Source organism: Aquarana catesbeiana, linkage group LG13, assembly GCF_042186555.1.
Source record: "Aquarana catesbeiana isolate 2022-GZ linkage group LG13, ASM4218655v1, whole genome shotgun sequence".
Taxonomy (NCBI): domain Eukaryota; kingdom Metazoa; phylum Chordata; class Amphibia; order Anura; family Ranidae; genus Aquarana; species Aquarana catesbeiana.
In genome coordinates this window covers 155587766-155600897 of record NC_133336.1, presented here as the reverse complement: position 1 = coordinate 155600897, position 13132 = coordinate 155587766, and the positions used below count along the sequence as shown (strand labels likewise).

General features: G+C 41.3%; 1 protein-coding gene across 6 annotated transcripts in view; it reads right to left on the bottom strand.

The window, feature by feature from the left end:
* The window catches only part of MTA1 (metastasis associated 1), a 611607-nt gene that overhangs the window by 348106 nt on the left and 250369 nt on the right, over positions 1-13132 (bottom strand). For all 6 annotated transcript variants that reach the window (XM_073610308.1, XM_073610309.1, XM_073610310.1 and 3 more), the window contains exons 10-11: positions 7725-7799; positions 5812-5870 (exon numbers count right to left, since the gene is read on the bottom strand). In XM_073610308.1, coding sequence (XP_073466409.1) covers positions 5812-5870; positions 7725-7799 — 134 coding nt within the window. The remainder of the gene's footprint in view (positions 1-5811; positions 5871-7724; positions 7800-13132) is intronic.

The window sequence follows — 13132 nt, the reverse complement described above, 5'->3', positions numbered from 1 at the left end:
TAAGGGTCTGGTGTTGATTTTGAGGGGGGAACCCCATGCTTTTTTTTTTTTTATTGATTTGTTTTTAGCCGGCAAATTTTTTTTTTTTTTTTTACATTCAGCGTGTCTAAAAATGCAGTAAGCACCACAAAAATGCTCAAAAGCAACATGCATTGATGTGAATCGAGCCTTACAGGGCACTTCCTTCACATCCCTCTTCTACAATCAATCAACCAATACTTATCTTGGGTATGTCCCCTTTTTGGTGTACCGACTAGCTGACCAGGGCACACCTCAGGTCTATGTTATGTTGTGAGTCTTGAGGCGTGTTTATGTGGTTTAACGTCTATCTCAGTTGGAGGGCCCCCGAATATATATATATATATATATATATATATATATATATATATATATATATATATATATATATATATATATATATATATATATATATATATATATATATATATATATCTCTATCTATCTCCACACACATACAGTATCTCACAAAAGTGAGTACACCCCTCACATTTTTGTAAATATTTCATTCTATCTTTTCATGTGACAACACTGAATAAATTACACTATGCTACAATGTAAAGCAGTGTACAGTTTGTATAACCGTGTAAGTAAAAAAAGGCCTAATTGGGCCCAATTAGCCATTTTCCCACCCCGTCTCAGGTGTGCATAGGGAGCAGGTGTGTTAAATTTGGCGTCATCGCTCTCACTCACTCATACTGGTCACCGGAAGTTCAACATGGCACCTCATGGCAAAGAACTCTGAGAATCTGAAAAAAAGAATTGTTGCTCTACATAAGGATTGCCTAGGCTATAAGAAGATTGCCAAGACCCTGAAACTAAGCTGTAGCATGGTGGCCAAGACCATAGAGCAGTTTAGCAGTCCACTCAGAACAGGCCATGCCATGGTCAACCAAAGAAGTTGAGTGCACATGCTCAGAGTCATATCCAGAGGTTGTCTTTGGGAAATAGACGTATGAGTGCTGTCAGAATTGCTACAGGAGGTTGAAGGGGTGGGGGGTCAGCCTGTCAGTGCTCAGACCATGCAACGCACGCTGCATCAAATTGGTCTGCATGGCTGTTGCCCCAGAAGGAAGCCTCTTCCAAAGATGATGCACAAGAAAGCCCGAAAACAGATTTCTGAAGACAAGCAGGTTAAGGACATGGATTACTGGAACCGTGTCCTGTGGTCTGATGAGAACAAGATAAACTTAATTTGTTCAGATGGTGTCAGGCGTGTGTGGTGGCAACCAGGTGAGGAGTACAAAGACAAGCGTGTCTTGCCTACAGTCAAGCATGGTGTTGGGAGTGTGATTGTCTGGGGCTGCATGAGTGCTGCCGGGACTAGGCAGCTGCAGTTCATTGAGGGAACCATGAATGCCAACATGTACTGTGACATACTGAAGCAGAGCATGATCCCCTCTCCCTTCGAAGATTGGACTGCAGGGCAGTATTCTGACATGATAACGACCCCAAACACAACTCCAAGACGACCTCTGCCTTGTTAAGCTGGGGGTAAAGGTGATGGACTGGCCAAGCATGTCTTCAGACCTAAACCCTATGGAGCATCTGTGGGGCATCCTCAAACAGAAGGTGGAGGATCGCAAGGTCTCTAAGACCCACCAGCTCGGTGATGTCATCATGGAGGAGTGGAAGAGGACTCCAGTGGCAACCTGTGAAGTTCTGGTGAACTCTGTGCCCAAGAGGGTTAAGGCAGTGCTGGAAAATAAGGGTGACCACACAAAATATTGACACTTTGGGCCTATTTTGGACATTTTAATATAGGGGTGTACTCACTTGTTGCCAACGGTTTGGACATTAATGGCTGTGTGTTGAGTTATTTTGAGGGGACAGCAAATTTACACTGTTATACAAGCTGTACACTCACTACTTTACATTGTAGCAAAGTGTCATTTCTTCAGTGTTGTCACATGAAAAGATATAATAAAATATTTACAGAAATGTGAGGGGTGTACTCACTTTTGTGAGATACTGTATATAAACATTTATTCCTAAACAATATAATTTGCTGCATTCGGAATGTATACTCATTTAAATGGTGATCTCCTGGACCTTATAGATATATTACCTGAGTACAAGTTACATACCGCCTGCCCCTCGCAGATACAAGGGAGGTCCATTATGCTCTATTACAGATGTCCCCCACTGTTTTCTTACATGGACATATACAAATTTCTTTTTTTTTTTACGGTCACTAGATAGTGTCCCCAATCACTGCCACCCCAGTTATAGGATGACGCTGTACTGCACTGGTGACAGTATGTAAAAAAAAAAAAATTAAAAAGCGTTTTTTTGTTTTATTTTATTTTCCCCAAAAATTAGGACAACAAATGACAACTTAAAAAAACTTGCCATTCCTCTTACTACCCAGATAGCAAGCAATTGTGATGCAAGTTTGAAAATGACTTGCTAAGCTATTGCTAGACTTGCCAGGCTTCACAAGTGTGTTGCACAATTGCAGCAAGTCTGCATTGCGTGACTCCAGATCAAATATCTTTGCAAACATTCTGCAAGTTCTGGTTCAGTTGTGTTGTGCAATAGTCATCCCACCACAGGGGACACAATGACTTGCAGAGTTCTTGCTGTAGACTCACCACTGCAACTTTGCTCTTGCTAGAGACGTGCCACGCAAATTTAATACAAATTCGAAAAGTGTAAACTAGAACTTGTGCTTTGCAAGTGTGCAACTTGCCAGAGAAAATGTGCAGCAAGTTAACAGACTTGCAATTCAACACTGCCACGTATTTGTGGCAAGTTATCTTTGCTATCTGGGTAGATGATACCTTGGACTGTCTACTTTCTAAAAACAGGTCATTTGGGGGATATTTGAACTGTCCCAACATTTTTGGGCTTTAAGAAATGAGATAGGCCGTCAGTGCTTCAGGATTGATTCATTTTCAGATATACATCATAAGAATAATATACTAAGTGCGCTTGCAATCCAGTGATCAAAAAATGTGAATATAGCTGAATAGATTGTGAATCAGTATAAGGTGAGTATATTAATTACCAATAATAAATATTGCCAAATTCAAAAAGTGCTTGTAAATAAATAATAAAATCAAATATGAGTAAAGATACATTCAGTGATCTAACACAAATAATCAAAACCATAATTGTTAAATAAAAAATTCCAAACTTCATAAATAGCTAGTAAATTGAAAGGTAATAGTGGTAAAGATAAATTCAGTCCATTTATAAAGAGTTCAGTGAAGGTACACTAATCACATGGAGGGGAATCACATATCCACAGTTTGTTTAAACACAGCCCGTATAGGTGAAGCAGGAGGAAGGAAGTGTGAAGAAAAATCCCAGCAACCGGTGACTCCAGGGGACAATAAGGATGGACCCTAACCAGACACAGTGGACCTCCTTAATAGCAAGGTCTTATGCGCGTGCAGATACAGCCCTCTGCAGGGACAGATGGATGGAAGATGACTCACTTGGTTGCCACCACCAATCTCAGAAAGAAGGGATTTCGCTTCATCTGACCATGCATCTGTATAATCCGGGCTGTGGGCTGGGTAACATCGAGCCTTTGACTCCCAATTAACACAGGCATACCGAAAGAGGTCTGGCTGCAGACTGGAACACCACATGGTTTTGTTACGTTATGTATTTTAAATTTTTTTTCTGTACAACATACTTCAAAAAAAAGGGAAGGGAGGATAATATCCTTGTAGAGGTAAAAGGAAGAAGAGACCGCCTTTGTGAGGAAAGAGGGTCTGGGTTTCAGGACCACCTTGTCTTTATGTAAAATAAGATTAGGTTTGATAAGAAACCACCAACTTGAAAACATGCCTAGCAACCGTGATGGCCACCAAGAGGGCCACCTTGCTGGTGAGATCCCGCAAATTGAATATTCCAAATTGGTTCAAATAGAGATCATCAAATAAATGAAAGCACCAGATTAAGATCCCTGTGAAATCTGCCTCAGTCTGATTGGTCGTCTGCTGCAACCCTAAGAAGGAGCTAGAATTCGAGGAAGGGAGCTATGTCAATATATGACCTTGCTCAACTATCGCTCTTAGCATTTCACTGGTTTTCTTTAGTGCCGTTAATAGCACACAAGTGCTATTAGGCAGGCACCTTTTCCTCAGTTCCTCTGTGCGTGTTTCTGCCATTGCCAAGTGTGAGGGACTCCCCTGTGGGGTGCTCATGAAATTGATGCTGACTGAGGGGGCATTTGCATGTTTGGGAAATAGTCAACTATAACCCAGGCACTGACCAACGTCCTGTTGTTGTGTCTTTGAAAAACCAGGCAGTCGGGAGATCAGCTGATTTGCTTCTTGTGTTCTCTGTGGAAATGGCAGGCGGAAGCACCTCAGCCAAAAGAGTGGAAAAAAAACACAAGAACAAACACGAAAAACATGACTCGGTCATAAATACAGGAAAGAACTTCCTACCTTACCCATGCTGCAGGTTCCTGAAGAGAACCAAAACTTCACCCATCATTGTGGGCATGTCCCTGAAGGGGTCCTCATGGTCTGGGTAACATATGAATGGACCACAGTCTGTATAGCTCTGCGCCTAACTCATTTTATCATATGCCAAGGTGAACGCACAATCCAGTGCCCAAAATAAACTTCACAGGCTGGCCCTGTTGCCGTAGATTATGAGAAAAGTTATCAAGACGCACAGTGTATTGAGGGTAACCAATACAAAAACTACTGGGCAATAAGCAATTAGAACTTAGACGTGTCAGTCGAACTAGTGATGAAAAAATAAAGGGTGATGTAAAAACTTCCCTCACCTAGCATAGGACACTAGCAAAAAAAAATGGAACTTCACAGAGTGGGTGGGATTATAGGGAGGTGAAGAGGAGGAATTACCAGCAAAGCTTTAGTCAGTGTCCAATCATGTGAAACCCATGGTCTACTAATACAAGTCATGTGTCCTGTGCTGAATTATTAAAATAATTTAATTTGCAAAAAATAGGTAGGTATGTACAGGGAGAGTGGGAAAAAAACGCTTTTAATAACAGTTATGCCAACAATAATTGTTTAATATAGGCCATTTTACATGGCTGTCCTCTGTGGGATCTGTAAACAAATCACGTGCTGAGTTGGATCAAAACAGGGCAGATATCACTTTTCTGATATCCGTGTCCATTTAAATTTTTCCTCCATATTCTAATGTAGGAAAAATGGACCCATCCAATCTCTATGGGCAGGCAGGGGTGGGTGGATATGCATTAATTCACATCAGTTTTCATCAAATCCATCCCTTTTGGGTACGCAAAAACAAAACGGGATGTAAACCCTGTTAGTTTTTGTGCACCTAAACAGACTTCAATGTGGCTGACGTAAGAGGATGCACATTCATACATTGCATTCCATCTAGATCAGTATAAAAAACAGGTAGTCAGAACGCTCAACTGAAAGGGGCACACAATTCCCACAAATTCCCTAAACTGGTTAAAAACAACTCTAATAAAATGTAATAACAGTAATAAGCACATTTAATGCTCCCCCTTTGCCAACACAAAGGTTATTTTCAAACTAGCAGTAGCGTTTACTCTGTGGTGGATCGCTTTCAGAGGACGGTGAGAGGAGGCAATGTTTTTTTTGTTTTTTTAAATTGCCAATGATAATTTTACATTCAACTGGCTCATGGTTATGGTGCGGCTCTATTTGGTTACATGGGAGAGATAGGCAGTCACGCCTATCAAAGTCTGCATGTAGAGTTAAAAGTGCCATTGTTTTTACTGCCCCCTGGCCGCCCATGTGAAAGGAGTCAAAAAGTAGCAATCTAGCATAACAGAAAAATAGACATGCAATAGAAAATACTTACTAATTAGGTATATACACTTGTTTTAATTTGCTTTCTGCTTCTGCTGCTTTCAATCGTTTCTTTGAAAGAAAAAGAAAATCAAACCAAAGAATTTAATAAAAGCATTCATATAAATAGAAGAACATGATTAATGTGAATGTAGAGGCTTTCCATATTTAATATACATGTATAAAGATAGATCAGTTTGCTGTAAATAATGCTAATCAAAAAGAACAAAACTATTTCTGTGCATAGTTTGTAATTATTTTTGAACATTTATGGGCAGACCCATTGTATATGGAAACTCCACTTTCTGCTCTGCTACACAGTTGTTTGTGAACCACCTTCTCCTAATTCACCATAATAAAATTCCAATGACCTCCCTGCATGGCTGATATCTGATTTTGAGTGCTGTTAAAGTGACCTTGTGGTTACTCCTGCCAGCCTGTGTGTCCTGTGATGACATACAAGCAAGCAGGAGAAAACAGCTGTTCCACAAGTCTAGTAGAGTGGCATATTTGCTGTGGCCAGGGAACAGTGAAGTTTTCGAAAAGTATGAATATTCCCTTTTTTTTAGTCGCATGCTTATACAGATAAAGCGACCCTGTACTGAGTCTTCTTTAGGCTCTCTGTGTGACTACTGTATCCTGAAGGGAAATAGAGATCGACCGGAGGAATCAGTGAATGCTGCAGGGAAACAGAAGAATGATAAGCAGGGTTGGGCCCTGTGCCAGCTGCCATGGAGTGTCTGCGGCTAGATGAATCAGATCCCCAGTCCCAGTCTCTTCTTGACCAATCGGGAGAAAACAGAATGGCCAGAATACTTCCCAGTTTGCTTGATCCTCTTTAGAAGTTGGGGAACCAGCCTTAAAATAATAAAGCCATGTAAATCAGGATGTATTGCTCCCAGGCGGTGACAAATGTGTTACCTGCCTCTGCTAGCAGATCTTTGAATCCTGTAATTAACCATCCAACCCCCACAGAACCTTGAGATGGGAGTTCATCAGATCCACTTTTATCAACAGATCTGTGGAAACGCCTCCTGGTGTACAGATCGCTCTCCCAAGTTGAGGCACTGTTGATTCAAAGTCTGCCTAACTGTTCTCGTCTCCTAAGATGTGGCCTTCCAATAGGGCAGGGATTAGACTCTGATCCACAGCAGAACACATCCCAGTTTTGGAGCAGTGGCCGGGCATCTTGTGCCCGTGACTTGTGGTTTATTTATGCTACTGCTGTGGCACGGTTGGATTGGACATATACAGTATTACTTACCTTACTTCTCTTTCCGTAGTTTTCCTATAACTGGACGACTGGTCCCACTAAACATCACCTTGATGTTAGTCGTGCAGCCACCCACTCCACAAATCCATCCCATGAAGTTCATGAGGACATAAAGGGCCAAAAGTACATGAGGACGTAAAGGGCCCACCCATGTTCTGGGACTAGGCTAAAGCAGTATTGGAGGAGAGTAGCAACTATTGGGGGAGTTAACAATTAGGGTAAGGATTCCTCTGGTAATCTGCCTAGAAAATACAACCATTGCAGAATTACTATAAGAAGGTGGGGGGCACCTACCAAAGAAGGATTTTTACAAAAGATGTTCCATCACACTATAGTAGCACGTATGAAGTTTGAAAGGGGAGAAGCATATCAGCGAAAATGAATACTGTGCATTACAGAGCAGCTCAGGTTTGGGACTCAAGTAGGCACATAGGTATGTTAAAATGAGAAGAATAAAGTTTGCATACATATGCAATAAGTAACAATGGTTCGATAAATTGTATAAACTGTGTACTGTCTTTAACCATAACTAAAATATAACTTGCAGAGAAAAATCAAGACCTCACGGCTTTAAAAAAACAGATTAAAGATGCTTTTCTGTTCATCGGAAGAAATGAAATAAAAAACTAGGTAGAAACTGTTAAAACCTTTACCTGCTGTACATATCGGTCTGTTGTTTTCCACATATAATAATATTCTATTATGCTGGTCAGAGATTTCCATGGTAACTAGATGAGAGAAAGCCACATTACTGACAGTGCACAGCTGAAACCATCTCCTTGCCCAACAAAAGGAAATACAGATCTGAGTGTGCCCCTGTTAATCATAAAACTAAAACCTGTACACACAAAAGTCACAAAAAGTACCATCTGACTACTTGAGCAATTGATTGTAATATATGAAAACATTGCGTCAGTTCAAATTTCATCTTAACAAAGCTTTAATCTACCTATTTTAAAGCTGCACATGCTAGACCACATGAGGTGAAGTTTCTATTTAAAACCATTTGCCTGATTGAATATATTTAATATAAACCCTTTTTCCTTTGCAATAGAACACAACTCATTCTATAAATATGACAAACTCCACAATTTAGTTGATTAAAAAATGGAAAAATATATATTGTAAATGTTATTTCTTTATTTTGTTATACCCAATTCTTAATTTGTGCAAAACTAGTAAAAAGAAAAAAGTAGGAGTATCACTTTATTTACATTCGTTGCCCTCAAAATACAAAACTTGCAGCAATAATACTTTCACTGCTGGGCCCAGCCCTCCACTTCTAACCTCAGAAGGGCCAGACTATTAGTTTCCCTATTTTCCTTTACTTACAGCTTTCTTAAATAACCCCATTCCCCCCTCCCCCCGCACATGTTTATTAATTGCACACAAATACAACATAACTTACAAAATTCTTAATAAATCTACAAGGTAAAACTTATTGACAATAACAAATAAATATTAATACACAAATCAAAGGTTTTCAAATAGGCAACTTATGCTAAAAATCTGGAGATTGGCTTCAGACCTATGCTTTGTGGTAACACTTATACTGCAGTGCTGTGTGTTGCAGGGCAATAGATTAAAACCATCTGTGCATTGTGGTGTTTTGTGTTAAAACAAAACAAAAAAAAAAAGTTGTGGTGTGTTGACACCTAACTCCTAATTATTATTATACAGGATTTATATAGCGCCAACAGTTTGCGCAGTGCTTTACAACATAAGTACAGCGATTATGGGCTGTCGTAATGTTACAGTACCATGCTACATAAGGCATGATGATGTGCGTGTGGTAATGCAAAGAAGTGCAAAAGTGTGAATGCAAAATCTAAGTCTAAAATTCTTTTTCAGGCCAAGTTCACACTTGTCCATTTCGTTAAAACTAAAGTCTCCCCTTGCAGTTTAGGCTTGGTTCACACTACTGCAAACTGAAAGTGCTGTGACTTTGCCATGTGACTTCCAGGCGATTTTAGTACTACTTTGATGCGACTTTTGTATTGTGCAGGTATGCAGAGTTAACAGTATACAGGAAGATGCAATGCACTGCCTGGGTAATCTTCCTGTATGTTGGATACAAATTACATGAATATAGATGAGGCTCAGACTTAGAGACGACTTCCATTAAAGTCCATGGGCACAAGTCGGATAGAAGTCGCCTTGAAGTAGTACAGGAACCTTTTCTAAAGTCGGAGCAACTTAAGTAGTGCTAATTAAGACAGCTCTCATTGACTAACATAGGATTTCACATGTCATGTGACTTGGGGGTCTCACAAATGGGATCCCAAGTCACTGCAGTTTGAACCAAGCCTTAAGGTTTAAGGTCCCTCCAGCCTCATCTTTCCTGTATGATTTATCCTTCTGGGAAATACAGACATCCCAAGTCTCCAGAGAGGTGCGGGAGTCTCTCACATTTCTGCAGTGGCTCCCGGACACCCACAAGCGCCTCCCGATCTCCCGGGACTGATCGGTGCAGAGTGGAACAGCTGTGAAAACCAATCTCCTTTGTATAGATTTTTAGTTGACAGCGGCTTCTTCGATTTCTCCTGCGGCTGTCAGCTAAAAAGCTATACAGGGAGATCGTGTTCAGCACTGTCCCTCCCTCCGCACCGATCATTTCCAGCTGTTTCCGGTGTGCTCCTCCCCCAGCCCTCTCCGTGTTCTTCGCCCCCCCGTTTTCCTCTGGCCCCCGTGTTCTCCTCTGCCGCTCCTGTCCTCCCTCCTCCCCCCATCCCCCACAGCCGGCTCCCCTCTCCCGCTGGCTGGGGGGAACTGTCAAGAATTGGACACAGTGAGCGAGATCGCTCCTGAATCCTGTGATAACTGAGCAGAGTAAACTGTTTACTCTGCTCAGTTTATGAATGAACAGGAGCCTCTGTCATTCATCCTTAGTGCTGAGAAAGGGACTGGGGAATCTGTGTCTTCAGTCCCTTTGTCTCCATAAGGGGAGATGTCAGGGGTCTGTTTAGACCCCTGGCAACTCACCAAAGCCACCCAAAAAATATTAAAAAAAAAAAAAAAAATTACTGTAAAAAAATTCTAAAAAATGAAAAAAGTGTAAAAAAACACCACTCTCCCCTGTCCTACCAACACTGTCCACTGCCCCAACCACCTCCCCCCAAAAAGCATTGTGAAAAAAAACAATTATTAAAACTAAAATAAACTGACACCGTCCACTTACACATACTACCCCCACACCCCCCACTCCCTTCCCCAGAAGCACCGTGAAAAAAATATTGAAAAAGTGATTTAAAAAAAAAAAAAAATTGCTGCGGGGGATGGGGGGGTTGCACCTCCCTGAAATTAGTTTTTGCAGGTTGGGATGTCTGAAAATATCAGGGTCCATACACAGACTGATGTTTAACTGAGGACTCTCGAACACTAAAGCCGGAAATGTACTAAGCATTTCTATGTTCATTCAGAAATATGAAGGTATTTGTAAACAGATCTCCAATATGCCTTTCATTTAAAAAGTAACATTGCTGAATACGGAGCACTCCAGTTTTAACCTCATTCAGAAAAGGAAAGGATCAGTAAACATGACAGACAGGTTTACAAATCTCCCCACTTGCCATCCTGAAGAAAAAAAGCTGACAATGTGACAGAATGCTGATCTCTTTGGCAGTAAGGGTTGGGGGGGCAGAGGTGAAGAAGCAACACAGCAGGGGATTTGAGGGCACACACATTAGCATTATTATTATAGGGCTATCCTCATCAAGGTCTTTGTTTTGCCCCAATAGGTTAAGCCCCCCCCCATATCCACAAGAGCATCTATGTCCAATTTCATTTTTTTTCTGTTTGTTTGTGCCCAATTATGTGTGAACTCTGCTAACAGAACCTCTAAAGCTAGCCATACGAGTATCAGAATTTGGCCAGTTCAGCAGGAATAATCTCTAGCTCAGGACTACATGTCCCATGAGGTATTGCTCCTCGTACATTCACAAGTTCTCAGGCACTTACTGAAATGTATGAATGGTGTACTGAACTGTATGTGTGCTGCACTGTGTATACTGACATGTAAAGACATAATGCAACATGTATGCAGGCCAACTAATCAATAATGAAAATTGTTGACCGCTACTTTTATTATCAATTATAAATGATTATGTCAACTAGTTGTTTCAGCCCTAGTCTTTGGCTAATCACAGCTCACTCTGCTAAGAGAGCCATGATTGGCCAAAGGCATGGTGCCTTTGGCCAATCATGGCTCAGGGGGATTAAGTCCACGCCCCACACTATATAAGGCTGCTTACATGGCGGCCATGTGTAGGGTTGTTGGCGTGAAGAGAGATGGCTTGATTTAGATTAAGCAGGCAGATTATTCAGTTATTGGCAGTGTATTTGAGATTATATATATAAGGACTCTCGAACACTCAAATTATATCTTTTCATGTGACAACACTGAAGAAATTACACTTTGCTGCAATGTAAAGTAGTGAGTGTACAGCTTGTATAACAGTGTAAATTTGCTGTCCCCTCAAAATAACTCAAGACACAGCCTTAATGTCTAAATCACTGGCAACAAAAGTGAGTACACCCCTAAATGAAAATGTCCAAATTGGGCCCATTTAGCCATTTTTGCTCCCCGGTGTCATGTGACTCCTTAGTGTTACAAGGTCCCAGGTGTGAAAGGGGAGCAGGTGTGTTAAATTTGGTGTTATCACTCTCACTCTCTCATACTGGTCACTGGAAATTCAACATGGCACCTCATGGCAAAGAACTCTCTAAGGATCTGAAAAAAAGAATTGTTGCTCTACATAAAGATGGCCTAGGCTACAAGAAAATTGCCAAGACCATGAAACTGAGCTGCAGCACGGTGGCCAAGACCATACAGCGGTTTAACAGGACAGGTTCCAATCAGAACAGGTCTCGCTACTGTCGACCAAAGAAGTTGAGTGCACATGCTCAGTGTCATATACAGAGGTTCTCTTTGGGAAATAGATGTATAAGTGCTTCCAGCATTGCTGCAGAGGTTGAAGGGGGAGGGGGTCAGCCTATCAGTGCTCAGACCATACGCTGCACACTGCATCAAATTGGTCTGCATGGCTGTCGTCCCAGAAGGAAGCCTCTTCTAAAGATGATGCACAAGAAAGCCCGCAAACAGTTTGCTGAAGACAAGCAGACTAAGGACATGGATTACTGGAACCATGTTCTGTGGTCTGATGAGGCAAAGATAAACCTATTTGGTTCAGATGGTGTCAAGCGTGTGTGGCAGCAACCAGGTGAGGAGTACAAAAACAAGTGTGTCTTGCCTACAGTCAAGCATGGTGGGAGTGTCATGGTCTGGGGCTGCCGACACTGGGGAGATATAGTTCCTTGAGAGAACCATGAATGCCAACATGTACTGTGACATACTGAAACAGAGCACGATCCCCTCCACTCAGAGACCGGGCCGCAGGGCAGTATTCCAACATGATAACGACCCCAAACACACCTCCGAGACAACCACTGCCTTGCTTAAGAAGCTGAGGGTAAAGGTGATGGACTGGCCAAGCACGTATCCAGACCTAAACCCTATTGAGCATCTGTGGGCATCCTCAAACGGAAGGTGGAGGAGCGCAAGCTCTCTAACATCCCCCAGCTCTGTGATGTCATCATGGAGGAAGACTCCAGTGGCAACTTGTGAACCTCTGGTAAACTCCATGCCCAAGAGGGTTAAAGCAGTGCCGGAAAATAATAGTGGCCACAAAATATTGACACTTTGGGACCAGTTTGGACATTTTTACTTAGGGGTGTACTCAATTTTTGTTGCCAGCGGTTTAGACATGAATGGCTGTGTGTTGAGTTATTTTGAGGGGACAGCAAATTTACACTGTTATAAAAGTCATGTAATTTCTTCAGTGTTGTCACATGAAAAGATATAATAAAATATTTACATATATGTGAGGGGTGTAATATATCTCTATATATCTATCTATCTATCTATATATATATATATATATATATATATATATATATATTTTTATTTTATTTTTTTTTTTTGTGCCTTTCCAAAACATGTCCAATCAACTAAACTGACCACAGGTGGACTCCAATATCAAGTTGTAGAAACATCTCAAGGATG